The sequence below is a fragment of the Ochotona princeps genome, chromosome 17 (assembly GCF_030435755.1).
Source record: "Ochotona princeps isolate mOchPri1 chromosome 17, mOchPri1.hap1, whole genome shotgun sequence".
Lineage (NCBI taxonomy): Eukaryota > Metazoa > Chordata > Mammalia > Lagomorpha > Ochotonidae > Ochotona > Ochotona princeps.
The window spans coordinates 8,453,793-8,481,693 of record NC_080848.1 but is presented as its reverse complement, the minus strand read 5'-3'; the positions used below and the strand labels follow the sequence as shown (position 1 = coordinate 8,481,693).

General features: G+C 48.1%; 1 protein-coding gene across 1 annotated transcript in view; it reads right to left on the bottom strand.

Annotated features, from left to right (window-relative positions):
• The window catches only part of FAM20A (FAM20A golgi associated secretory pathway pseudokinase), a 49,376-nt gene that overhangs the window by 8,758 nt on the left and 12,717 nt on the right, over positions 1–27,901 (bottom strand). Inside the window, exons 2-3 of the mRNA XM_004593073.4 lie at positions 2,459–2,643; positions 1,720–1,770 (exon numbers count right to left, since the gene is read on the bottom strand). Coding sequence (XP_004593130.3) covers positions 1,720–1,770; positions 2,459–2,643 — 236 coding nt within the window. The remainder of the gene's footprint in view (positions 1–1,719; positions 1,771–2,458; positions 2,644–27,901) is intronic.

The window sequence follows — 27,901 nt, the reverse complement described above, 5'->3', positions numbered from 1 at the left end:
CGTTAGCCTCCATAAGCCCAGCTAACTCCCTTCCTTTCTCCTCTCCCAACTTATGTTGCTTGAATGAACATGTAATACTTACACATGTTATTGGGGTACAATTTCTTTATGGCTTCCCATTTTTGTCATTGTGTGTGAGAGAAAAGTGAGAGAGAGAGAGGGGTTTGGACACAGAGATGGAGGAAGATTCTGCGTCAGCCAGGCTACTCCCCAAATGCCCACAACATCTGGGACTGGGCCGGACCAAAGCCAGGAGCCGGGAACTCCACCCAGGTCTCCCCATGTATGGCAGGGAGCCATGTCCCGAAGCCAGCCACACTGGGTACACATGAACAGGAAGCTGGAATCAGAGTGGATTCCCTTCTCAAAGCCTGCGGGGTCAAGGCCGTGGGGTCAGACCAAGGAGTGTGTGGCCAGGGGTTCAAGATAGTATTCTCTTCTGCCAGTATCCAGGCAAATGGTGCAAGTTTCCCCAGAAAGATGCTTAACGAAAACCCCCAGGAACATTGTGTTTTCACTGTACCCTTGGAAGACCCTGGTTATGGCTTTGCAGACTAGCTTATCTTGCCAGCCAAGCGCACCTGGGCTGGGACCTTGGGTGTGGTGAGTACTGCCTCCTGACATCTTGGCAGAGGGTGGGGAAGGCATTTAGCCCAGCGCTTGGGACACACACAGCACATGGATTAGGTATCCAGCGTTGGTCTTCCAGCTCCCTGCTAATGCCCATCCTGAGAGGCACCAGTGAGGGTTCAAGTATCGGGTCCCTTTGGGGAGGTCTGGACTGAGCTCCCATCTCTTGGTTTTGCCTAGCTGTTGTGGCTCTCTCTGCTTCTCATATAAATAAATAACACACATATATATATATAAAAGAGAACTATTTTCATCTGGGTCACCTCACTGGCCTCATCCTGCTCTGTCCCTTAGCAAGTCCTGCCTTGCTTTGTGTTCTGTGGCATAGTACATAGCAGGTGTTTAGCGAAAGGAAAAGGGATGCAGGGCCCTCTAGACTTTTATCTTTCACACCTCTGATACATCGTGTCACTTGCAGAAACGTTTCCCATGTCCAACAAAACAGAGGTAAACAAATGGAGGCTAATTGTGGCTACAGGTGGCCTGCTGGGGGGTCTCAGTGTCCAGGGCCACCTGTAACCGGTTCACAGTGTCCCCAGCAGGGAACTTGGCTACACTCGCCTTCCTTTTTGATTCTATTAATCATTTGTCCCTGAGGGATTCAAGCTGCATTAGAACTGTACAGTATTTAAAAACCACAGATGCCTGGGCCTCACCTGGGGAGGTGATGCTAATAAAAGCTTCCCCGGTGTTCCTGGCCTTGCAGAACTACTGTCTTGTACACAATTGTTTCTTCAATTTGAAATGGCACTCACTACTTCATGTTAAAATCCAGATTGTTGAGTCAGAAAATCAGTGTGGAGATTGGATTTACCCATTTCTAAGAAGTTCCTTGGGGTGCCCGGACCAGCAGCTTCTGCTGATGGGGTGTGTTAGTGTGCCCTATACATGTCTTTGCTTTTTGTACTGCTGCTGGGTGGGGTGGAGGTGGGGGGTTGGGAGAAGGGCTCAGAGGAGGAAGCGTGAAATCCCAGAGATTAGGCAGAATAGAGCAGTTCTTTTCCATCTTCAATTCCTGGCCAGGACCCCACTGGGAACTAATGCTGTGATGGTGAGGTGCTGGAAGCAGGTGAGGGTGAGGACACTTACTTTGGGTGCAGTCACAGGCCCCCAGCAAGGCTTTCTCATCCTGACTGTAATCTGTGAAGGAGGAGAGAGGCAATGAGTTCTCCCAGCCCTGGCCGTAGGGGAGCCAACCACACCGGCACCCTCAATTTTCACTCACTAGGGTGGGCGACTGGAATGTCACCTGGGCCTTTAACCCTTTGCTAGCAGCTCTCCTGTAGCCCAAGGTGGGTGCAGCCTCCCACTCAGCTCCAACCCGGGGCCCACACTCCAGTCCTTGGGTGGACTTTGCAACAGGTCTAGGAGACCAAGAATGGGAGACCAATTCCAGTTTCTTCCTTGCTAAGAATTTGCTGTGTCAGCGCACACACTCATACCACTTCCGGGCACAGATGTGGAGACTTGAGTCCCAGCCTCCTCCCTGGCTCCTTCAGCAAGTTATCTCCTATCTCTGAATCTCAGCTTTTCCATCTGTGAAATGGCAACCATAGCATCATGGTGCCTGTGGTCCTGTGTGAGACAGGACACGCCTCCCGGCTCAAAAAGAAACTCAACGATGAACAGTAGGAGTCGCCCTTCTCCAAGGGAGCAGAACCCCTCCAGTGCTTCTGGTAATGAAATCTTGATGAGGTTAGAGTTACAAGATCTCTTTCAAAGGGAATAGAGCCACAATCCTCCATCCTCCCTCTGGCCCAACGCGGTCCAGCCAGCCTCTTTTGGGAAAGCTCAGCCTCCCTTGCCTGACTCCAGGAACCAACCGCACCGGCGCTGATGGTGGGGAAGTGCCTCATGTCGTGTAGGAGGTCGCTGACCACACGACTGGATGGAGAGTAGAGCCCGCGGCTGTTGATGCCCAGGTGGAATTGGACCCAGCTGGCCTCGAGTCGCAGCTGCAGCGGGGGCTCGGACGAGGTGAGGTTCATCTGCTCCCTGTATATCTTGTGTCGTCTGAAAGAGCCCGGGAGTTTGTTTTTGTTAGTTTTTCCCTTTTTTTAATTGGAGGAAGCAGTAGCAGACACCTGCTGGAGTGCCTCCTCTGCCTTCCACACACTCCTTTCACTCAGTGCTGGTATGTGCCAGGCTTTAAGCTGTGTTTGGGGTACCGTGGGGGAGGGAAGCAGTCCTGCCTGCCTTCTCCCTCCCGCGTCCTCCCAGCAAAGAGGCACATGCAATCCATCCGCAACTCGCACGCTCTGGGAAGGAAAGAGGCAGGTTGGGCCTTGTTCGATCTGTGCCACAGCCTCCGCGTGCACTCCCCTGCCCCAAATCTGCATCCTTGGTATTGTGTCTATTAATATTTCATGTGTTGAGGAGTTGCGAAGTAATAGGTGAGAATGGAAAGAATGGAGAATAGGGACCTCAGTGGGCTTGAAGCTGAATTGGTGCGTCATCGAGGAAACGAACAATTCATCAGCCACCCTGCTCCGAAGCCAAAAGCCAAGATCGAAATCAAAATGCAAAAACACGGCCCTGCCATTTTGCAACATTGCATCTAGGTTGGGAGACAGGTGGCATGTCTCTGAAATAATTAGAGCAAAATATAAGGCCGCTGTAAATCAACTGCCAGGCATGTGGTTCACATGGCAACGCCTGAGGACTGGAGAAGGGAAGGATGCTGGATGATGAAGTAGACACAGGACTGTGGACGGGGGAAGCAGCAACTGCACTGCTCCCTAAAGGATCATCGTGTTTGAACCAAAGGATGGGGCAGGTGCTGCTGGACCCTGGACGAACTGAAGAGACGGGCTGAGGAACACCCCGTTACGGTCAGATCTGGAGAGCAGGTATCCTTCCAGCTTGGGACTGAGTTAAAGGAACTGTAGCCTGCCTCATTTGCCCTTGAAGATCAATAGCCGCTCCATCAATCCAGCCACCTGCTATCCCCGCCTGGACAAAGGAGCCATTTTTGTTAAACTACTTCAAACCCAGCATTATATGAAAATCAAGAGAAAGGCCAAATTGTTGACCGGATCTGTAGCCTCCAACCAGCCTTTCCTTACTCTGAGTGCTTATTTTCACTTAAAAACAAAACCAATGCAGGCCAGACTCTGGTTCCCAAGGCTGCTCCGGAGCTAAGGATGCTGAGCTAAGGAAGTGGGCAGTTCCCCTGGGAGTCTGCTGGGAAGAGTGGGAAGTCATTAGCTAAGTCAGTCACCCTGAACCGGGTCAGTTCAGCAAACCAGTTAGGCAGGATCAGGAGGAACCACTACACTAGCCAGGCAGGGTTTGGGGAGGAGGTGGAGTTTTCTGAAGTGGGGCTGAGAGCTAATGGATTCCAGCTACAACCGCAGCTGGGGACACAGCATCCAAAGCCAAAAGCAAATGTGGCAAATGGATGCAACTTCTGGACGGGAGCAGACCGCTGCTTAGCTCAATCACAGTGACTGTTAGGGGCGGCGAGGGAACCCGTGGCTCTGGGGTGCTCTTCTGGGCGCCCTTCCCGTTTTTTGCTGTCATAGTCTGGGGAGCCTCTCTCATCAACTTCTCTGGCTTGCCCTCTGCTTCCTCAGGGGCGGCCAGCAGGGGCACGGCTACCGTGGGCATGGACAGGCAGCTATGGTGGGCATATTGACACCACAGGAATGAGCAAATATTACAAACCCGAGCTTTTCCCCCTGCCTTGGGAGGGCTGATTTCCACCACATCACTGGCCTGTTCTTTGATGATCGCTGTGTACTTGTAGGTATAAAAAGGTTTTCTCTCTTGCTTGTTATGCATAAGGGGGAAAAAAATCTAAGACAGTAGCTCATTGTGACAACAGTAAAAATCATGCTATTTTAAATGGATGTATAAAATGTATTTGTGTCTGTAGTGGCATTATCAGCTAAGAAAATGCTGATTTTTTTTTTTTTTTTTGGTTAAAGCAGAGTTTGTTTCTCAAGACAAAAGCAAAACAGAATGCTGATGGCTGCCGCTTCCATCGATACAAATAAAACCTGAGCTGTCTAAGCCACGTGAGTTTGAGGGTGGATCATGCTGCTTTCTGCTTGCGTTTGCTTCACAAATTGTTTTCTAAAACGAACGGCACCTCTTTTAGACAAGCTGCTTTCGTTGTTGATTTCCACCATTATTTTTCTTGTTGATAAACTTTAGTTTTTAAGGCGTTGATTTGACAGGCAGACAGACCCAGAGAAAGAGGGGAGAGAAACTTGTTTCTATCCGTTGGTTCACTCAGCAAAACTCAACAGCAGCCGCAGCTGGGCTAGTGACACTGGTCTCCCACGTGGGTGGTGAGAGCCCAGTTACTTGAGCCATTCAAGGGTCTTTATGAGCAAGCAACTAGAGTTGGCAACTTGTAAGGGATTCCAAAAGCAGGATCTCTGCTCTGGGGCCTGAGTGTCTGTCCAGCATCTTAACCGCTGGGCCAAATGCTGCCTCACCTGCGTCTCCCACATGCGTTCTATAAAATCCACCCCGGCATGGAATCTAATTATCTTGTCAGTAGGTTTTGATGACTTTTCCAATTTGACACCTGGAAGACTCATTTTTAAAGACCACGTAATTTTCCCGTGCATGGAAATCACAGAATTAACGGGTGACAACCTGAATGATCTAAATGTTTGCTTCCCTACCTTCCTATGAAGAAATCTTTGGGAAGCCCTTCAGCAAAGACCTCACGAGTGAGGCTGGTTCACTCCCCAAGTGCCTGCAACAGGCAGGAGCTGGGCACTCAATGCTGAGGCTTGAGACACCTGCAGAGCTCGCTTGGGCCTCCAGCGCAGGAGGACATTGTGAGAAGATGGCTGTCTACGAACGGGAGACAAGTGCTCCGCAGACACCAAGCCTGCTGGCGGTGCTCCCATCATGGACCACCCGGCCTCCAGGCAGCAGAACACAAAGCTCTGCTCTTTCGTAAGCTGTCCAGTCTTACGGTAGTCTGTTGTAGCAGCCCGAATGCACTAAGACCTGGTGAAATTCTCCGTTGAGGTCTTTTGTCCTGACAAATGTTATTATGATGTTTCATGGTATGGGGGTGTTTCCTAAATGTGGGAGTGCATTTGTGGGATAGAGTCCTTTGAGGGCTGTGGGTGGGCTGATGTTGCAGATACTACAACCGCTCTCTGCTGAGCCTGGCCTCTTGCCCTCCAGGCACTGGTATGAGGCCATGTTCCTGCACTCTTGTTCTCCACAGTACTCACGTTTGATCTTATTCAGTCTAATTGTGCGAACAGTGTGGTTTTTTAAAATTTATTTTTTATCATTTTTATTTTCCATAAAGGTTTATTTATTTTTATTGGAAAGGCATATTTCCAGAGAGAAGGAGAAAACAGAGAAAAGATTTTCCATCCAGTGGTTCACTCCCTAAGTGGCTGTGGTAAGTAGAGCTGAGCTGATTCAAAGCCAGGAGCTTCTTCCGGATCTCCCACGTGGGTACAGAGTCCCAAGGCTTTGGGCCATCCTTATCTGCTTTTCCAGGCCACAAGCAGGGAGCTGGATGAAAAGTGGAGCAGCTGGGACACGAACCAGAGTACATATGGGATCCCAGTGCAAGCAAGGTGATGACTTTAGCCACTAGGCTACTGTGCTGGGCCCCCACTGTATTTTGCTTTAAACAAAATCCTTTCAAATATTTTATTTGAAATGCAGAGGAAGGGACAGTGGGGGAGAGAGACATTTTCCACATGCTGGTTTGCTCTCAAACGTCTGTTATAGCAGGGACTGAACCAGGCCCGGGAGAGGTTGAAGCTGGGAGCCTAGAACTCAGTCACTTACACTGTGTGGTATATAGACTCAGGTATTTGAACCATGGCTTGCTGCCCACCCAAAGTGTGCCATAGCAGGAAGAACTAGGACACAGGCACCCCAATACAGAATGTCTGCATCTTAACTGATGTACCAAGTGCCCACTCTATTCATTTAAAAGACAAAGATACAGAGACAGTCGGAGCTCTCCCTCTGCTGGTTCACTCCCCAAACGCATGCAACAGGCAGGAGCTGGGAACTCAGTGCCCAGGTAGTCGAGCCCTGTATGCTTGGTACCACCTGCTGTACCCCAGGTTGTATGCCAGCAGAAAGCTGCAATCAGGAATGGAATGATGACTTGAATGCAGGTACTGCAGTCTGTGATATGTGAGAGAACCAGGCTGGCTCTTAACTGGTAGGCAAATGCCTGCAACTTGGTATATTTGAAGTTACATGTCTATTCTTGTTCAAATGTGTTTGCATCTCTTGCCCGTGTTAGTACTGGGTGGTTAGTCCTTCTCCCATCGCTTTTCTACGTTGAAGAAATGACTCAATTTCTGTATGACTTGTGAATAACTTGCCCCAGTTTGTTGTGAATCTTTTGGTGATTTTTTTTTTCCTCATGCAAAAAATGTTTATTTGTATAAGTTTGAAATATTGCATCTTTTCCTTGTGGCTTTGACTTCTTAGAAAGAGTTGTCTCATTTTGAAATTACAAGGATATAAAAAGAAACCAAAGCACGGTGGCTTCATTTTTTTCTTCCATTTAAATAACTGCTAAATCTGAGCTTTGCCTAGGTTAAAGGTCTCAACGTGAGCTTGTCCTTTTTTCTCCCAGATGACCAGCCAGTTCTTTGCATGTCATTCATTAAACAATCCATCTGTTAATCTTATGGGTGTGAAGTATTATCCTATGACAAACTTCCATTTATATTTGGCTCTGTTTCTTTTCTTAACCTTTTATTTATTTACTTAATTTCTTTGAAAAAGTACAGTGACAGAGAACAGGATCTCATATTTACTAACCCACTGCCCAAATGGCAGCAGAATTGATGCCTGACTCCAGGTACTTAGACATGGGACCGGAATCCCGACTGGTATCCCGACCGGTGTGTCAGCTGCTGTGCCAAACGCCTACTCTGGAATCTAGTTTTAAAAAAGATTTATTGATTTGGGTCTAGTTCTGGCATCTGCTTTTTGTTGCTTGTTCTCTCTGACCCATTCTTCAGTATGATACTGTTTGGAATTCTTCAGCTTTTTCTTTTTAAAATCTATTTGAAAGGCAAAGTTATGGAGACAGAGGGAGAGACAGAGTGAGATCTGCCTTCTGTTGGTTCACTCCCCAGATGGCTTCAGCGGACAGGGCTAAGCCAGGAACTTTAAACTTCCTTCAGGTCTCTCACATTGGTCCAGGATCCAACCGTTTGGGCCATCCTCTGCTGCTTTTTCAGGCATATTAGCAGGGAACCAGATCAGAAGTGGAGCAGCCACATCTTGAGCCAGGATCCATACAGAATGCCTGTGTTGCAGGTGGAGCTTAATGCTGGCCCCTTTTTAGATTTCTTTATAAAATAGTTTAACAGCTAGTAGGACTAGTTCCACTTATTGCTCTCTTAAAAGTTTTAATTAACTAATTAATTGGCTTTAAGGGGTGAAAAAGAGAAAAGGAGAGAGGCAAAGATTTTCCATCCTTGGGGTCTGGCGGCATGGCCTAGTGGCTGAAGTCCTCGCCTTGAATGCGCCGGGATCCCGTATGGGAGCCAGTTCTAATCCCGGCTGCTCCACTTCCCATCCAGCTCCCTGCTTGTGGCCTGGAAAGCAGGAGAGGACGGCCCAAAGCCTTGGGACACTGCACCCACGTGGGAGACCTGGAGGAAGTTCCTGGCTCCTGGCTTTGGATCAGCACAGTACTGGCCATTGCGATCACTTGGGGAGTGAATCATCGGATGGAAGATCTTCCTTTCTATCTCTCCTCCTCTCTGTATATATATGACTTTCCAATAAAAATAAAAATAAAAATAAATCTTAAAAAAAAGAAAAGATTTTCCATCCTTGGTTCACTACTCAAATGCTGGTAACAGTCAGGGCTAGACCAGGTTGAAGCCAGAAGCTAGGAACTCAGTCAGGGTCTCCCACAGGAAAGACAGAACCCCAAGTACTCGGACCATTCACCTGCTGCCTTTTAGGAAGCTGGTTTGGAAGCTAGGGTGCAAGTCAGGCACTGACTTACAAATTCGGTGATGGCAGGCCTGGCTTGGGGTGGGATGCATCTGACCCGTGGTCCTCATAAGGCCAGTGAAAACCTGGGTCTGGTGCTGCACAAAGCAACTGCAGGTGGGACTTGAGATGCAATACATCTAGAGCAGACTAGCTTTTAAGTTGATAATCTTCTATGGCTCACAAATGATGTTAGAAATACCCAAATGGCCCTTGGCAGAAGAAATGTCTCCCCACCCTGTTGAGAAGTAGCCTTCATATTTTACTTTAAACATTTCCTCTTTACTTTATACACTGTGTCTCCTTGACCTGGCACGACCACCTAGGTGGTTTGTGACTTAACAACTGTAAATTGCAATTCTCCCATCCCTTTGGCTCCAGGGGTTAGTTCAGGCATTTGCCAATGCCCCAAGTGGTCCCAATCCGAGGATTTCTAGAAACTTCTCAGGGACTACCTGAGAAGAGCAATTCTCTTTTCCTGGGACTCTCAGCTCCAAGAAACCCATAAATGTGGGGCTGCTGGCTGCCAGCAAGCTCAACGTGAAGAAAGCAGAGGACTGGAAACAACCCAGCACATGTGCCCAGTGGCATCCTTTAGTGTCTGGATGCCGGACTTCTCAGATATCTGAACAAAACACACTCTCTCCCTCTTGCTGTCAGGACTGGCTGGCTGTCAGGTGCCTTGGATCATGGATTCTACAAGCCGGTGTCAGCGCCTGTGTTACACAGCCCGTACCATGGGGAAGGGAGCCTGCCATCTTTCTGAGACCCACAGCGTCCAGGCAAAAGTGAAAAATCATTCCCCATGTCCATAATTATTAAGGATGTTGATTCTTTTTTTTAACTTATTATTTTATTTTGATAATCTTTACATAGTTGATCAGGGCACAAAGGGTCAAGGGCTACAGGAAAGTGGGTAAGATCATTATGTGCACATTCTCTCTAGGGACTTGGATTCGTAAACAAGCAGCACCACTTCCCCAGAATCAGACGAGATTGGGCGCGTTCAGGGTGGCATGGCCGTGGACAACTTCCCCAGAATCCAAATGACAGGTCCCCTTCCTAAGAGTCTTTGTTGTCAGTGTTTAATTAAACCCTTGTTTCATCTCCACACTGAACTAGAATCACTGGTCTCTCTCTCTATCTCTCTCTTCCTTTCTCCCTCCCTCCCTCCCTCCCTCCCTCCCTCCCTCTCTCTCCTCCGCTCCCTCTCTCCCCCCCCCCCCCCACTACATCTTTGTCTTGGGAACCTTCCCGAGATTCAGTCTTGATGCTGGTCCTCCCCCACACAGCTCCTCCAGGGACCATCTCAAGTACTCCCAGCTCCAGCAAGCGCCTTCTGTTTATCTTCCCCCAATCAAGAAGAAACATCCCAAAGGCAGGCACAAGGTGTGGCTGTGACGACAGTGATGACAGACACACAGCTTGACCTCTGCTGGAATGAGGTGAGCGTGTCACAGAGTGCACAGTGATTGGACAAGACCCAATCGGGAGTACAATCAGGAGAAAGTCCATGGAGTTTGTGTTACAGAGACCTGCCTGGGCCTCTTCCCAGTGGGGTGACCTTGGCTTTTAGCTCTGTGCACCAGACCTGTGGTCTTAGCCACACGGAGGGCAAAGCAATGACCTTCGAGATGCTTTAAGCCCTATGAGCCTCAGTTTACCCAGCATGGAGAATGAGGATCCTTGCAATGACCTCATTAAAGGCCATGAGAACTCAGTGCAGGGGGTTAAGGCACTGCTGGGGACACTCACATCCCATATCCAAGTGCCTGGGTTCAAGTCCCCATTCTGCGTTTGAACCTGGCTTCCTGGGAGACAGACAATAGGTAGTGATTCCAGTGTCGAAGTCCCTGCCACCCACCTGGAGGCCCCGCTGGAGTCACAGGCTCCTGGCTTTGGCCAGGCCCCGCTGTTCTCAGCATTAGGGAAGTGAGCCAGTGGGTGGATCTCTCTCTGTCTCTTTGTTGGTCTACCCTTCAAATACATAAAATAAATATTTAAAAACAATTTAACTGCAGTAGTATCCAGCTAAAGATTAGACCTCCAAGAATGGTTGCTCTTTTTATTTCATTTTATTTCAGAGGTCAAGAGAGGAGAGAGAGTGCAAGAGAGAGAATCTTACGGTGTGCTGGTTCATACCTCAAATGCCCTAGGCCAAGGCAATGCCAGGAGCCAGGAACTCAACCCACATCTCCCACGTGTGTGGCAGGGACCTTATCCCTTGGTTGTTATTTTTAGCTGTTATTTTTACTGTTTGTGAGGCTAGAGCTCGGGTGGATGAGTTTTCAAAAGCACTGGTCTCCTGGATAATTCGAAACAGTCATCATTGCAAGCCAGAGAAGAATGCTGTGGAACATTCCAGAAACAAGGAAAGATATCTGTGTCACACTGCTGCTTTAGCGCCATCTGCTTGCTTTGGCAGGTCTGCATGGTTACAGATCAGTCACAGGCCTTGGGACCTTGCTGTAGCTTGTCCCTATGGTCTTTGGGTGTGCATAGCAAGCAGAGACCAAGTGATGTAGGCATTAGAGAGAGATCCTTGGGCGGGTCTGACTGGGGCGTGGGAGCAGGAGTCTGCTGAGTAAGGAGAGGTACAGGGCCTGCAGCGGGCACTCAGATGGGCTAAGTGGGGGGCCTGGGTCCTCTTCTGCTTCCTGGAATTCAGGGAGCAGAGTGTGTGGAGGGTGTCAGTCCATGCCTGGTCCCTTGTGGGATCCCAAAGGGTGGAGTTGCTAGGGGGAACAGCATGAACTTGCCAAGTGCTGTGAGTGCCTCGGGCGAGGAGCGGAGACAGCTGTGACTCAGACGGAAGGTTCCGGAAGGATCCAGAGCCTTTTTAGAGGTTTGGCCTGGCTCCCAACACTCCCAGTCTTTGACCCATGGCTTCAGGTCTGAAAACTCCCTTGCTGTCTGCATTTCCTTGTTTTAGCGAAATAGAAAGGACAGAATAAGACTTCCCACTTAGTTTTAGGGCAGAGATGTGTTTGTTATATTTGTGTGTTCCTGGGAAGTTGGGGTCAGGCCCTTGTGGAATAATTTTGGTATTAGACAAAACAAAGAGAGACACGATATTCTCTGATGGCTGTGAATGTGGGGTGGCTGGCATAGGATTGGAAGGGAAGTTGGTAACTGTGTGTTCTCCAAAACCACAGAGCTCACCGTTCATTCCAGAGTTTTCCCAGCTGCAAAGCATGGATAAACCTTGCTTTCTTTTCCTTCTCAATCATTCCCGAATTCAGTAGCTCTTCCTTTCCAATTTTCCTTTTTCTTTCTGATGTTTGTGCCTGAGCTTGACACTCTTACCAAGACATTGGATTATACTCTTAACTGACAGGCGTGACCTGGCTCTTTGACTCTCTTCATTCCAGGTTCATTGTCAAGTTGACCATCCCATGCAGAGCTCCAAGACTGTGTGTCCGTCTAACAAAGTCCTCAGGAGGTTCTCATGGATCAGGAACTCCAGTCCGGATTTTGTTCGTGTTCCCTGAGATGGCCTCTTTGACTCCATAGTGTCCTGTCAGCATTTCCCTTGCACCCCAGTTCCGTGCTTAATGTTCCCACACTTCCCTCCCTGTATCCTGTTGCTCCTTCACCTCAAAATTTCCTTTGTCCCCATTTGCATTTCCAGTAACCCATCCTGGCCGCCAGGGCTGACCTCCCCTGGAAGTTCCTCTTTGAACATTTTCCCATCCTTCCTCCAGGTCCAGCATAGCTCCAGTTTCTTCCATTGATCTGGCCATAGTCCCAGTTACAATAATTTAGGCACTTGTCTCATTCCTCCTGACAAACGGTAGGCAAAGGAATGTCTTGTTCATCTTTGTACCTCTAGCAAAACTTAACATTTCAGCATGAATATAGAATATATTTATAGTCCTCAAATGCTAAATGTTAACAGTTGGGGTTGGTCTAGGTCAGGACCAGGCGTTGGAAATGTCAGCCAGGCTCCCACATGGGTGGCAGGGACCCAATTACTTGAGCCATTGTCTGCTGCCTTCTGGGGTATGCATTAATGGGAAGCTTCGGTTGGAAGTTGGGTAGTTGTGGCACAGTTAGCTAAGCTGCTACTTGGGCTGCCTGAATCCTGACCTGAGTACCTGGGAGAGAGTCCCGCCTTTGCTTCCAGTCTTGTGTTCTGCTGAGGAGCACCCTGGGAGGCGGCCACTGATGGTTCAAGTACTTGGATCCTGGCAACCCATGTGGGATACCTGGTGGAGTGCTTGGCTCCTCGTTTTGGCTAAGTTCAGCCCTAGCTGTTGGCAGGTGTTTGGAAAGTGGCCCAGGAGGTGGAAGAGCTCTCTCTCTGTTATTATGTATTCCAAATAAATAAATCTTAAAGAACTTAAGAGATCCAAGCTGTCCAATAGAGAACATGGGCATTTTAAAAAAAGATTTATTCATTTTTATTGGAAAGTCAGATATACAGAGAGAAGAGACAGAGAGGAAGATCCTCCACCTCCTGATTCACTCCCCAAGTGGTTGCAATGGCTGGAGCTGAGCCGATCTGAAGCCAGGAGCTTCGTCTGGGACTCCCCTGGGGTACAGGGTTCCAAGGCTTTTTGCTGTGCACTACAGCTGTTCCAGGCCACAAGCAGGGAGCTGGGTGGGAAGTGGACACAAACCAGCACCCATATGGAATCCTGGCATGCTCAAGATGAGGACTTTAGTTGCAAGGCCACCGTGCCTGGCCCCAGAACACAGGCATTTTTGATCAATGGAATACTTACATTTACTACAGAAAAAAACAGGGAGCACTCAATGAATACCAGCGCTAGCAACTGCTGTGGTTTGATAATATTTCTGAGTGTTAAAGTGCGAGTGTGTTGCAGAGCTCATATGTTGGAACCTTAATTCCTCAGTGTAGCAGAGTTGGGAGGTGGAGTCCAGCAGGTGGGGGGCATTTTGGCATGGGGGTGGATTCCCCCAGAAGGAATTAATGCTTTTCTTGTTGGAACAATTTAGCTATTCTGAAAATTTAACTCTGTTTTCTTATTAAGTATTTACTTGTTTTTATTGGAAAGTCAGATATACAAAGAGGAGGAGAGACAGAGAGGAAGGTCTTTCATCCACTGATTCACTCCCCAAGTGGCAGCAAATGACTGGAGCTGCGCCTAGCTGAAACCAGAAGTCAGGAGCCTCCTCCAGGTCTTCCATGCTGGTGCAGGGTCCCAAGGCCTTGGGCCATCCTCGACTGCTTTCCCAGGCCACAAGCAGGGAGCTGGATGGGAAGCGGGGCTGCCGGAATTAGAACCAGTCAGTGCCCACAGGGGATCCTGGCACGTGCAAAGGCGAGGACTTTAGCTGCAAAGCTACCACACCGGGTCCTTAACTCTGTTTTCTATGCACTGATTCCCTTTCTGCATCCTACTAATGTCCATAATAGCTGGTGATGTTGGGCCAGCCAGAAGCCAGAAGCCCTGGATCCCAAATGAATCTCCTCTCTTGAGTGGCGAGAACCCAAGTGTTTGAGCCATCACCTGCTGCCTTCCAAGGTGCACATTAGCAGGAAGCTGGAATCGGAAACAGGGCTGGGACTTGAACCCAGGCACTGCTATAGGATGTTGGCATTGAAAAGGGCATATTAACTCTTGTGCCAAACACTTGCCCGTGGTCTTTCAAAAATTTTTTTTTCTAAGACTTTATTTTTATTTGCAAGGCAGATACACACACACACTTGAGAGACAGAGAGAGAAAGAGAAAGAGAGAGAGAGATTGGTCCTCTATCTGCTGGTTCACTCCCCAAATGGCCACAATGGCTAGAGCTAGGCTGGTCTGAAGCCAGGAGCCTGGAGCTTCTTCCGAATCTCTCACTTGGGTGCAGGGGCCCAAAGACTTGGCCCGTTTTCTGCTGTTTTCCCAGGTGTATTACAGGGAGCTGGATTGAAAGTGGGGCAGTTGGGACTTGAATGGGTATCCATATGGGATCTTGGCTCTGTAAGTGGTGGCTTAGTTTCCTATACCAGGGCACCTGCCCGGGTCTTTGAAATTTGAAGGAATACTCCCACATCTCTGGCTTCTTTGTCTCTGTCTCGCATTCTGTCTTCCTTGACCCACCGCAGGACGCCAGCAATCCTGAGGTTCACGCTTGCTCTGCTCCTCCTCCCCGTAGCCTCACTTCTAACTGATCCCATTTATCAAGTGTATGCCCAAGGTTCACAACTCAATACCTTTGTGATGCAGATCCATATTTCCAGCTGCTTATTTCTCTGAAGGACAAGGTAGTAAATATTCTAGCCTTTGTGTGCCCTACAGACTATCTTTTTTGCCACTGTGGCTGAAAAAACCAGCTTTAGGCAATGTGCAGACGAATGAGCAAGGCTGTTCCCACATAGCTTGACTTAAGAAGCAGATGTTTCACAGCTGGCCAACACCTGTTTGAAGAGCACTTGCATCCAGCATGTTGAAAACCGAACTCATAATCTGCCCTTCACACTTGGGCCTCAGCTGTGGTTTCCACCTGGTGAAAGTCACTTGGCCTTGCTGGTTGGCACGGGTACTTTATCAGGGAAACTGATAAGAAAGAGGGTGAAGCCGACAGTGGGAGAAGTCAGATGAAGTGGACTTCGGGGGAAGCGTCAGCCTTAGCAAGACAGACTCTTGAGCTTTCTACACCTAAATTTTTTAAAAAAATTATTTATACTGACAGTGCACGAAAGAATTTTTCATCTGCTGCTTCACTTCCTAAGTGGTTGCAACAAGCAACAGCCAGGGCTAAGTCAGGTTAAAGCCAGGACACATCTGGCTTAAAATTCAGAACCTAGGAACCAGCACAATGGCTCAACGGACTGATTCTCTGTCTGCAGGGGTCACCATCCCATATGGGTGCTTATTCATGTCCTGGCTGCTCTGCTCCCCATCCGGTTCTCTGCATATGGCCCGCGATGGAAGCAGAGGATGGCCCCAAGCCTTGTAACCTGAAAGATGCGCCTGGTTTTGAATGAGCTCAGCTCTAGCCATTGTGGTCACGTGGGAGTAAATGAGCAGATGGAAGATCTCTCTTTCTCTGTAAATTTTCCTTTCCAATAAGGATAAATAAATCTCCAAAAAATAGTTCAGAGCCTCAGGCATGCCAGTGTAGTAGCTCCACGGGATCCCTGCTACCCTTTTCGACAGTGTTGGTTATAGAACACTCCCGTCGCTGAGGACTCATTGCTCTAGACCCATGCGCTCCCATTCCAGCCACCAAGGCAATGCTCCACCCACCCGGCCTTTCCTCCGCCCCTTGTCCTTTCCATCCTTCCTGTCTACCTGCTCAAGGTCCAGCTCCTTGGAAGTCTGCAGTGGGCCCTGGACGGGTAGATGGGCCGCATCTTCCTGTTTCTATGTCCCATCATGTGATGCATCTGTCTCTCACACAAGTTTGCATTTGCTTCTGTTTATCCATCAGGTGAAGTATTTCCACGTTATCTTAACACTAGGTCCTCAGGACTGGTACACAAGAGATGCTCAGTGAATACTTGTTAGGTTGAGCCTGGCACTATGGCTTAGTGGGCCAGATCTTCAACTCGCAGGCTCCAGGATCCCATGTGGGTGCTGCCAATTTGTGTCCTGGCTATCCTACATCCCATCCAGCTCCCTGCTTGTGGCCTGGGAAAGCAGCAGAGGATTGGCCAAAGCCTTGGGACCCTGCACCCGCATGGGAGTCCTGCACGAAGCTCCTGTCTCCTGGCTTCAGATTGTGTCAGCTCCAGCCATTGTGGTCACTTGGGTAGTGAACCAGTGGATGGAAGATCTGTCTCTCCATACACCTTCTCTCTGTAAATCTGCCTTTTCAATCAAAATAGATAACTCTTTAAAAAAAATACTTGTCTGGTAAAGGAAAGTGTTCTCGACATGAGAAGCGCCTCTGTTTTTTCTGGAAAGGCAGCTAGTGGGGCCCCCGGGCACAGCACAAGAGACACTGGTTTTGATTTTGAGATGTCTGCTCTCATGTTAGGATTTCCATAAATCTTCAAAATAGTCAAGATATGGAATCCACCTAGATGTCCATTGATCAATGAATTGACAAAGAAGATATGGGACACACATACGCAAACTGGGATGTTGGCATCAGAGGACACATGATTAAATGAACTAACTCGGGCTCAGAAAGTTGAAGCTGATCTCAAAGAAGTGGAGAATAGAGAAGTGGCTACCCACACTTGGGAAGGGAGGGAGGGACAGAGATGGTTAGTGGGCACAGAGGTGTGGTTGGATAAGAGGAATGACATCCAACATTGTATACCACAGTAGTATACAGGGTATGCTGTGATTGACAAGAGAATGTCCTGAGTACAAAGCAACAATAAATATTTAGGGGACAAGATACCAATTACTCCCATCTGATCATTATTACATTGCACACATGTATTGTTTGTCACAGTGCACTCCATAAACTGGTACAGTTCCTACCTCTGTTAAGATGAAAATGTGGTCAAAACAGTTCCAGAAATCCTCCTTCCCATCCACCCTTCTTTATAGTTGGGTCATCTCTTCACTGCCCTGCTTTCCCAAAGTCAGTGTGGACAGAGTGACAATGGGAGATAGCACCTGTCCTTTGTGTGGGGACACGGGTGTGGGAACGGAGCTCCCTCTGGGATCTGGCCAAAGTCTCTTCCAAAAGCAACACGGCCGAGTCATGTTCAATTGCATGCCATAGAAGTTATGTTTTCCAAAAATCCCTGGTTACTAAGCTGTCAGGAGCATTGCCTCCCTCTGTTGTGAGGGTTCACCTGGGTTCCATGGGGTGGAATCCCATGATAATCCACTACTTCTTGTTTAATTGCTTGGACCCTGAGCCATTTCCTGGGGCAACTCATTCATGTCAGTTCTAGGAGGTGCTGTGCTGGGTAGGGAGGAGCGCTGGGCTCCTTGCTGCCCATCACCTGGGTTAGGATGGGTGGCCTTTACAGACCCATGGAGCTCTTGCTGCTTGGAATCCTACACAACAGGAGGAGAGTGGGAATGGAGCTAGCAGGCACTCAGGCCAAACTCTCTTTATTGGAAACTCAGCTTATTGGTCACTGTGCCTCTGCAGCAGGAGAGACATGGAGAAGTGGGGAGAGATGCAAAGCTGTGTCTTTTCTTCTCAACCAAGCCCTGAGCTTCCTGTGAGGACCTGCCTTGGGTTTCTTTAGCATCCTCTTCAGTGTTTGGCAAAATGCTCAGCATATCATAAATGCTCTACAAACGACCCACTCTTACATGCATGGACACATTTTCTGCTGCAAAAGCCCTATCACACTCCAAAATGCTACTCTCCTGGCACAGAGCACTTTCTCTAGAATTATATCGCTGGAGCTCATCAAGTTGGTCTTATTCATTTTAAGAATTTCTCATGAGTTGGGCACTGTGGTATAGTGGGTTAAGATGAGGCCTGCAGCACTGGCATCCCAGATAGGCCTTTTTTGAGACCTGGTCATTCCAATTATAAGTTAGCTTCCTGCTCATGTACTTGGACTTCAGCATCCATATGGGAGACCAGCAAAAAGCTCCTGGTTCCTGGCTTCAGCCTGGTCTAGCCCTGGCCATTGCAGCCATTGGGGAGTGAAGCAGTATATGGAAGACCTTGCTGTCTCTGCTCATCTCTTTCTCTGTAACACTACCTTTCAAATAAATAATTTAAAAAAATTCAGAATCAAGGCCTGGCATGATAGCCTAGTGGCTAAAGTTCTTGCCTCACATGCGCTGGGATCCCATATGGGCGCCAGTTCTAATCCCAGCATCGCTGCTTTCCATCCAGCTCCCTGCTTGTGGCCTGGGAAAGCAGACAAGGACAGCCCAAAGCCTTGGGACCCTGCACCCACGTGGGAGACCCGGAAGAAGTTCCTGGCTCCAGGCTTTGTATAGGCTCAGCTCCAGTCATTGTGGCTGCTTGGGGAGTGAACCATCAGACCTGCTGCTTATACAGTTTGGAGAAAGGCATCTTTAGTTAAGAAATGTACACAATTGTGAACACTAAGTCAATGTAAGACTGGAATGAGGAAAATACAACAAGTTACTGGTGGTTTGAAGACTCAGTGGCTTTTGCTCTGAGATCTCATACGTGTGTGGAAAAACCTGTTTGCAGCCTGACTCCTTTCTTTGCCTGGTTTCCAACTCTGCAGCTCCCAGCGCCCCCATAGGGGACATGATGGACACTGGGCTGAGGCCTGATCCAAGTCACAACCCAGAAATAACCCCTCAACACCTGGCACGTCACGTCCAGGCACCATCTTTTAGAGAAGGACAGGGCCCTTACCTAACAGGCCTTCCTGACTCTGCTAGCTGGCTCTATCTCTGAGAAGGTTAAGTGTCACACTGAGCGCAAGGGGTTGGGCTGAGAAGCACACAGGCTTTTGAGATGGATTTTCTGGCAGTCACTGTTTCAGGGGGCTTTATTCCCAGGACTGCAGGCATTGGGTGAGTCCCTGCTGGCTCCCCGTATTCATTGCAGAATTGCGTAGAGTGACTTACTATCTTCCAAATGCATCTTCCTCAGGACTGGTTGACTCCCAACCCAGAAAGCCGTGGGTTGTCAGGTTGAAGACTGCTGATGTGTCCTCCCCACTCCATCCGTGGACTTAAATAGCACATTGCCCTTTTTAGCTGCTGGTGTTCATCCTGCTTCTCACCCATTTATCTCAGTTCTCCTGAGCCCAAAGAAGTCCAGCAAGAGCTCCGAGCCATGCTGGTGAGCTGGGGCTTCAGTCACCAACCAGACCTCAGACAAGGATGCCATGCCTCCGCTCTGCATTTTGTGTTCTAAGACAGAAGTGCACCTGCTTTTGGCGTTTCCTTTAGCTCACGGTCAACAGTTTTAGGGGCAGGAGATGGGTGGAAGCAATGCTGAGTCACTGTTTGGGATGAATCAGCAAATCAGCTTGAGTTGGGAAGACAGGAAAATCTCTGATCTTGAGTCCTGGCTCTGTCACTTGTTTCTGTGGGGCCTGAGCAAGATGACTGACTTCTCTGTGTCTCTGCCCATGTAAAAAGTAGACATAATAAACCCACCTACCTTATTAGTGAGCATTAAATGAGCTAATGGCGGTTTGGGTGAGTTATGAACAATATGATTGTTAGACCTCCACGTGCAGGGTGTGCATACGCCCCTTGTGGGAAAGAAGGGCTCTGAAAGATGTGCAGCCTCCTAGTGACCTGGGCTCTGCTTACCGGGATGAAGTCTTGTTTTACATCTTCTGGGATGGGCTGACCAAAGGGACCTCTGAATGGTATGTCACCTGTTCAAGGGGACTGGCAGAGATGAGGAAGGCTCCTAAAGTGCAGAGATAACCCTAGATTATCTGGGCTCACCCTGAAAATAAGCTCGCCATCATTCTCAGAGAAGACAGAAAGAAGAGGAAGAGATTGGTGTGAAGTGACCAGAAGCCAAGAGATGCCAGGAGTCACCAAAGCTGGAATGGACAAGAAACAGAGTCTCCTCTAGGACTTGCGGGGAAGCATGGCCTTGAAGCACTCTTAGGTTTGGACTTCTGGCCACTAGAAATGTCAGAGGATACATTTCTGCTGTTTAAAACCACCCAGGTTGTGGCCATTTGTTACGGTGGCACAATGAATACAAGGTACAGCAGATGGAGCCATGGGACACTGCCAAGCATTGCATTGGTCCTTGGATATTGCTGTTCTTGAGAGCCACATCAAAAGGGGTTTCCTAAGAGCCACCTCTTCAATGCCTAGGGGCTGTCCTTGTGAGAACTGGGTGGTTAGGAGTGAAAAGAGACGATTGTTTCTCTCATGCCAAATCCTGAAACTCATCTACAGATTGAATCTGTTAACAGACCTGGTCAACCAATGAAACAAGTTCTCCTTAGAACACAAAAGCCCAGAGAGGGGCAACACCTAAGTGGTTGGCCAGATGCACAGTCACATGGCTTTGCCCTTCTACTCTGCCTCTCTAGCTGGTGCCCATCCCTTCCTCTTGACTTTCACCTTACACACACACACACACACACACCCTGGTAAGAGTCAACACTGATGGAACTTTGTTCCATACCAACACTTTGACTGAAGTACTTGGTGTACATAGCTTGTTACTCATTAGACAATCCAATGAGGTAAGTCTGCTGTTAGCCCCCTTTCCACACGAGGAAACTGCAGCTGGAGCAATGATTAGAATCTGGCCAATTGACTTCAGGTCATGTTTGCCATCATTGCTTCTTCCAATGCTGATTGCGTCCTGGTCTTTTGCCACCTCAGACTCCTCCCTTTGAAGTTCTGAGCCCTTCCTGACTGTCCCATCTTTCTTTCCATGCAGAGGATTCTGCAGGCCCATCATGCTGTATGGAGACTCAGGCTAGGTGGGGAGGTCCTCTCTGAGGACACTTTCCAGACACTTGGTGGAGGAATCCCAATAAATGGTAGTTACATGCAGTGGAGGACTAAGGTCGAGTGACTTGCCTGATATAGAAAATCATGATAAATTAGGAATGCTACTCCTTGTGTCCTAAGATGTGTCTTTCTCACACACACACACACACTTTTCATGGTTTTACTCATTTGACTCAGACCATGTTGGTTTTGGATGACCTCACAGTTCTGAGTCTAGAGGACTCCAGATTGAGTGAGATGACTACAGTAAGCTAGGAGAGACATTTCATGAGATAGGCCTATGACTCTTACGAAAAACTACATCTCCACCTTCACAACTTTCAGGCTGATCATCAAACTCGTGGGTGGATTGGATGCCCTGGAGAAGGAAAGTTGGATCTCTCACCTAATTGATCTCCTGGCCCAAGTCAGGGCAACAGTGGACACCTTCTAGTTGGGATTCTAGTCTTGAGCACAGAGCTAAGCACCAAGGTGGTTATTAAGCATCCCTGGCTCCACACAAATAACATTTGGAAAGAGCTGCATTAGGGACTCCTCTGGGAGGGGGCCAGTGTAGTCCAGTCTTGGAGAAGTGCCACGGTCATTTCCACAGAACATTTATGAACCCAGTTCCTCATAGTGTCCATGTTAACACCCTGGATTTGTGTCACATACAGTGCATGTTTGGGAAACATGAACCTTGGAGTAAGGAGTATTTCAGCCTGATGGGATGTGATGCTCCCTAGCTCAAGGGCACCACAGTCTTAGGTTCTTCCTCTCCATGGGCTCCCAGCTCCCAGCGGAGACCTGTGCTTCTCAACTAGCGGTGATTTCACCCGCAGGGGCAGTGTCTGGACATTTTTACTCATTGGCGTTGGTAGAAGGAGTGTTAAGGAAGGCTGCAAATATTCTACCTAGCCAAGGACACCCCTGCACAACAGAAGAGTATCTGGTCTCCAGTGTATGAAATGCTAAGTTTGCAAACCCCGGGCTAGGGCCATAGAACTGTGAGCAAATGTAGCACTTAATCCTCTGATGATGGTCTGCAAAGTCCTCTGCCTGATTTTGGACCTGGTGCGACTTAATAGTTTTCAAAGCATAAAAGCCTTCTTCAAAGCCCCTACACTCCTGGCATGCCTTCTGCACAGCAACATTTAGAATGTTACTATATTTACTAAAAGCAAATTTGAGTCAGCAAGCATTTGGTGGTCAAACATACACATAACTTGCAGAAGATGCAATATTGATATACTTAAATGTCACACTTTTGGTTGCTTTCATCCTCAGACTGTGCAACCTTGAAATAAAGAAATCTGTGTTTCATACACACACATACACACACTGTTGGCAGAGGACCCTGACACTGGATGAACCCACATCCTCTTCTCTTTTGTTTGTGAGCGCAGAAAGTTGTTAAAAATCCATACCCTGAGTCTCCTAGTGAGCAATTTACAGAATCCATTTATTTTTCAGAGTGGCAGGGTGGTTTGCCCTACTGCTAATTCCACAGGCTTGGGCATTTGAAGGAGACAAGCGTTTAATCACAGGGGTATCTGAATGTCGAAGGTTACAAGAATGATTAGACTTTGGGGCATGTATTTTCCTGGTTTATTGACAAATTTCCTTGTGGCTCTCCAGATGAAATTCTTTCAAGTTTTTGACCTATGAGCTTGTGCTCATTTCTAGGGTATTAATTTTCCACCTGATTTACAAACAGAGGTGGATTGTGATTTGGGCCCATTTCCTCCTCTGCTTGAGCAGTGACCCATGTGGTAAGATAATTGATTGAGATACTAATGTGGTTTCTGTGCTTCCAGAAGCTTACCTCCCCTGTTCTAGGAGGGCAGCACAGGGGGTCTTTGTGCCTCCTTGTCTTAGAGGGCAGCTGTGACTGAGGCGTACGTGGATTCAGGACTAAGTGGAAGTTTCATCACTTTCACAGGCTTCCATTATGCCTTCCTTGGAGTGCAAGAGGAAGCACAAAATTTTGGGGAAGCAGGAAGAACTTCCAAGACTGGGAAAGGAATGTTGACCAAGTTCCTGTGTCTGGCCTGTTTCCTGGAGGTGATCCAAGGTGGTGGGCAATTGCTGGCTGGTACCTGGAAGCACTTGTTTGGAGCATCACAAAGCCTGTCTCAGCAAACAGTGACATGCTGGAGTTTGACACAGACGCGACCATGCCAATCCCCTGCATGGTGTCACCGATGGAACATGGAGAGGTATACCTCACAGGTTGTGCCAAAGGCTAAGGAGTTTGGGGGAAAGGGGATGACTAATGGTGAATTTCCAACCAGTCTAATAGGAAAGGGGGCCTAGAGTTTCATTTGATCTGATTTTCAAATAGTAATGCTGCCTTTCTTTCATGCCAGAGTTTGTGGAGCAACATCCATCTGCCCTCATTTACCTGCTGTGTTAGAGTAGGCTGAGTTCTGCCGGGGTAACCATTGAATCTGAAACCTCACTGGTTTAATACAAAAGGCTAAATTTCTCCTACATTCTGTGTATCTAAGCAAGGTCAGCTGGAAGTCGGCTACACAGCTTAATGGATGCACCAAGGATCCAACATGTGAACTCCAGAGACAGCAGGGCAACAAGAGGGGTGAAGTAGGTTTAGTACTGGCTGGTATACGCTTTCACAGGAAGTGACGGTCACTTCAACTGACAGCCCATTCGCTACAGCTAGTACCATGCCCCATGCAAAAGAGCTGGGCCACCCATGAGAACGTGTGCATATCATTGAACAATAAATACCTCTATCACAGTATCACAGTCTCTTGCTACTCACTGAACGTGGAATGTGTCTTTTTGCTTAATACTATCACTCATTTGCATTTAGATAGTGCTGAGTCCGATGATTCTCTGGGATTTCATTCATAAATGAGAAGTGTTATTCTAGTCCGCTCTAACCCTGTGAATTAGGGACGTGAATGACTACAAGGGAGAAGTGACAACACTGCAAGTACAGGTGGAAGACGATAAGTCAGGCTTTTTACCTGAGTCTATGATGCTTTGCCACGGTAGCCACAGGGAAAGCCATGTCCTGGCGGGGATTTAACCTGAACTAGCGTGGAGCTTCTTTAGAGTCTGTGGTGGTGAAGGTGGCAGTGGTAGGTAAACACTGAATCTGAGTATCTGTTGGCTGTTGAGAAAGCAAAGACCTTATCAAGGTTTTAGCCAGATTTTGCCTGGTCCTTGATGTTCCAACACAAACTCCTCCCCTCCTGGTTAAAACTTAATTGCTTCTACTTCTTGGAGCTGGTTTCAGGCACTATAGCAACGAATCACTTGTTTTCATTCCCTGCTAACTGGCCCACCCCCCACCGCACCCTTTGACCTCTCAGAGCCATGGGCTGGCTGTGCGGTTGAGTAATCTCATCCAGTATGTAGGACGTGGGACCAGCACATCACAGATGTCTCCAGGATTGGAAAACATGTGGACTTCCATCCCAGTGAGCCAACATGAGCTACAAGAGCAACCAGTGAGGCAAAAAATGGGTGCATTGCTCTGAATTAATGGATTTTATGGAAAGTGGCTAGCACACAGAGTGCTTGCACTGTTTGAAGCACTTTGCAGTTTTCATTTTTTAAAAAGATTATTTTATTGTAAAGACATTAGAGAGAAAGATCTTCCACCTGCTGGTTCACTCCCCAAACGGCTGCAGTGGCCGGAGCTGGGTTGATCTGAAGCCAGCAGCCCAGAGTTTCTTCCTGGCCTCCCATGTGGGTACAGGATCCCAAGGACTTGAACTTTTTCCCACTACTTTCCCAGGCTGTAAGCAGGGAGCTGGATAGTAAGTAGGGAAGTTGGGACCTAAACTGGTGCCCATGTGAGATGCTGGCCATCGCATCAACCCCTCATGAAGTGTCTTACCAATCACTGCTATTTCCTCCTTTCTAAAGGTAGAGAGGCAGGTAGAAATGGCACATGCAACTTGCCCGAGGTGGCATTCCTAGGAAGTGGCAGCATTATAATGAGACCCAAGCATGACAGATTCCTCCAACACTGACATCCCCCCTAATTACAGAAGCTAAAAAAATCTGGGATAAATTAAAAAAATGCATATGTATGGTATATAAGGAGTTGGACCATTTAAAATATTCTACATTTTTAGATACTTATTTACTTGGAAGGCAGAACAAATAGGAGAAAGAGAGAGAGAAGGAGGGACAAAGTGAAGACGTTCCATCTGCTGGTTCATGCCTCAAATGACTGTAACAACCAATACTGGGCGAGGCTGAGACCAGAAAGCAGCAACTTCATCCCAGTCCACCACATGGCTGTCAGGGGCCCAGTTACTTGGGCCATTAGCTGCTGCCTTTCTAGAAGCTTCAGCAGCAAGCTGGGTTGAATGTAGAATAGGTGGGACTGGAACAGTTGCTCCAGTGTGGGGCATTACAAGTAGCAGCTTGGCCCACTGTGACACAACACCAGCCCTAAATTTCTATTTTTATTCTATTTGGAAAGCAGAGAGGCCAAGACAGCCAGAGAGATACTGCATCTGCAGGTTCATTCTCCAAATGCCCATGAAGTAGCTGTGGTCTGGGCCACACCAAGGGCAGGAGTTGGGAACTCAATCCAAAATTCCTTGTGGGTGGTAGGACCAAAGCATCTGAGTCATTCACTGTTGCCTTCCAGGGTGCACATTAGCAGGACGCTGGAATTGAAAGTGGAGTCAGGAGTCTAACCCATGAACTCTAGTATGGTTTGTGGGTATCAACTGCTGCGCCAAATGTCAGGAAGGAGTTGGAGCATTTCTTACGCTTTTGATGCAGATGGCCAATTACCTTCCACAAAGGCCATAGCAATCTGTTGCTTCACACAATGTGTTGAAAATAGTCCTCCCAAGCTCATTGCTGGGCCTTCTGGGGAATTGCCCAAGAGCACTGGCCACCGACCTTCCTGAGCGGACATCTCATCTCAGATGTGTGTCCCAGATAGGAAACAAGGTCAAACTCGGGGCTAGATTTTGGTTGTGGAGTGAAAAGTCAGTCTCTGGTGCTGTCCAACCTTCCTGTCCAACCTTCCTTCCTCACTTGAAAATGTGGACAAACACTGTTCCTATTGATGAGACGGTTGTTAGGGTTCAGTGGCACCACACAGAAGCTGATCGGCACTATGCTGCACAAAGAGCCGAGTAGGTCAGCCGCCATCCCTGTTGTCAGCGCACACCAAAGGCAGTGTTTGAAGGAAAAGGTCTCCACTGAGCAGAGATGAGCCTGTTTAGGTGGCTTCACACAGGCTTTGCTCTGAAAGAAGAAAAGGGTGTGTGTGTGTGTGTGTGTGTGTGTGTGTCTGTGTGTCTGTGTGATGGGATAAGGCTTCTCCATCAGGCCGTCTCACTGCAGTCGGATTCCAGTCCACGCCTTCTTCCCATTTGCAAGCACCAGGTGTCTGTCTCGCATCCAAGTGATGCAGGAGAGACCGATATGTGTATTTTCTTCTCTGCAGAAGCTACAGACATGGCTAAATCAGGCGAGGGTGATGACTTGCCTGAAATCCTCGTTGCTTTCTCTAGCAATGGGAGACTGCAAAAATTGTGTCTCCATCACTATCAACCTGAGCATTGAAAATATACGAAAAAGGGGATTATTGCTGAGAGCCGAATAACCTCTGAGGAGTGTTAAAGAATAATCAAGCAGGGGTCCTTCTCTCATGGGTGGCTCAAATGCCAAAGGAACCAGGCACCTGCTCAGAGTATTATATGCCTGAGTGGGCTCCGTCCTTCCGGCAGCCTCCACTTTACAGACCAGGAAAGGAGCCTCAGATCTCCCAGAGCAGAGCTAGGACTGAAGCTCAGAGTGGTTGGTGTAACGACAACATCTCATAAGTATACCCTTCGATTCATTAATTTCCCACACATTGATGAAAGGGCTACTGTCTGGGCTCTCAGTGCCAAGGAAACATGCTTCCTTCCTTCTTGTGGCTGCTGAAGGAAATGACATTGAATTTGGTGGCTTCAAACAATGGACGGGTACGACTTCACAGTTCTGTAGTCCATGAACTTGAAATCAAGGAGTCAGCAGAACTTGCCCTTCTGGGAAGGTTGGAAAAGCCAATCCTTGGTCCCACCAGTCTCCGCTGGCCGTCATGGCTCCTTGGCTCCAGCCGCCAGTCTCTAGGTCACACTGCCTCCTGTTTCTGGTCTCCCCACACCTCCCTCCAATCAGAGCATTTGCCGTGATAAGACAAGGTGACCGCCTGCTCGCATGATTCCCGATTACATCCACAAAGACCTTTGTTTTCCCTGGAGAAGGTAGCAGAGCTTCATGGGACTCACACATGCAGGTGTCTTTTTGATCAGCTCAACACAATCCTTCAAGAGCTTTTAACTCATGGGAGGTTTTTTTACACTGAACAAATCAATAAACTGCAAGGTATTAAGTCATGATGGGAGCCTCAGTGAAATGACTTGGTGCTTGGTGAAGGGCAGCAATCTAATGTCCCTTTGAGTGGGTAGGACATGAGATCCTAGGATTTCTGTTTGCAAGGAAGACGTGGAGGACACAAAGAAGTCGGCTGATCCTCTCCCAGGAGCGTCCAACCGCTCTGTTCCATCGGCTTGTTAATGGATACCTTAACAAGTAAATTATACTTTTGGATGAGTCTGACCCACCATCCCCTGCCTGGAGAGGGAGGGAAAAGCATTTTCCTATAAAGTAGATAAAATGGCTTTTAGATCACAAATTACAGGTGTCTTTGATAGGCGACTGGCTCTGTGGTTGCCAGGAAGCAGGGCAGCAGGTCGGTGACTATGGCCGCAGATCACCATTTTTGGCTGACTTCCCCAGTTTTTAAATGATTACAGTTAATAACATAACTGAATATCATCTCATTCAGTAGCTGGGTTTTAGCAGTGTTTTGCATTACATTTAACCTGCAGGCCACTGAAGAGTTACAATGCCCAAATGCCCACATTTTAGGTGGTTGCTGAATGGATGACTTTCACTTAGCTCCAATCGACTGGACCAATCACACTGCCCCAAAGATGGTAGCCACTCTCCACAGCAAAAGACTTGTCCA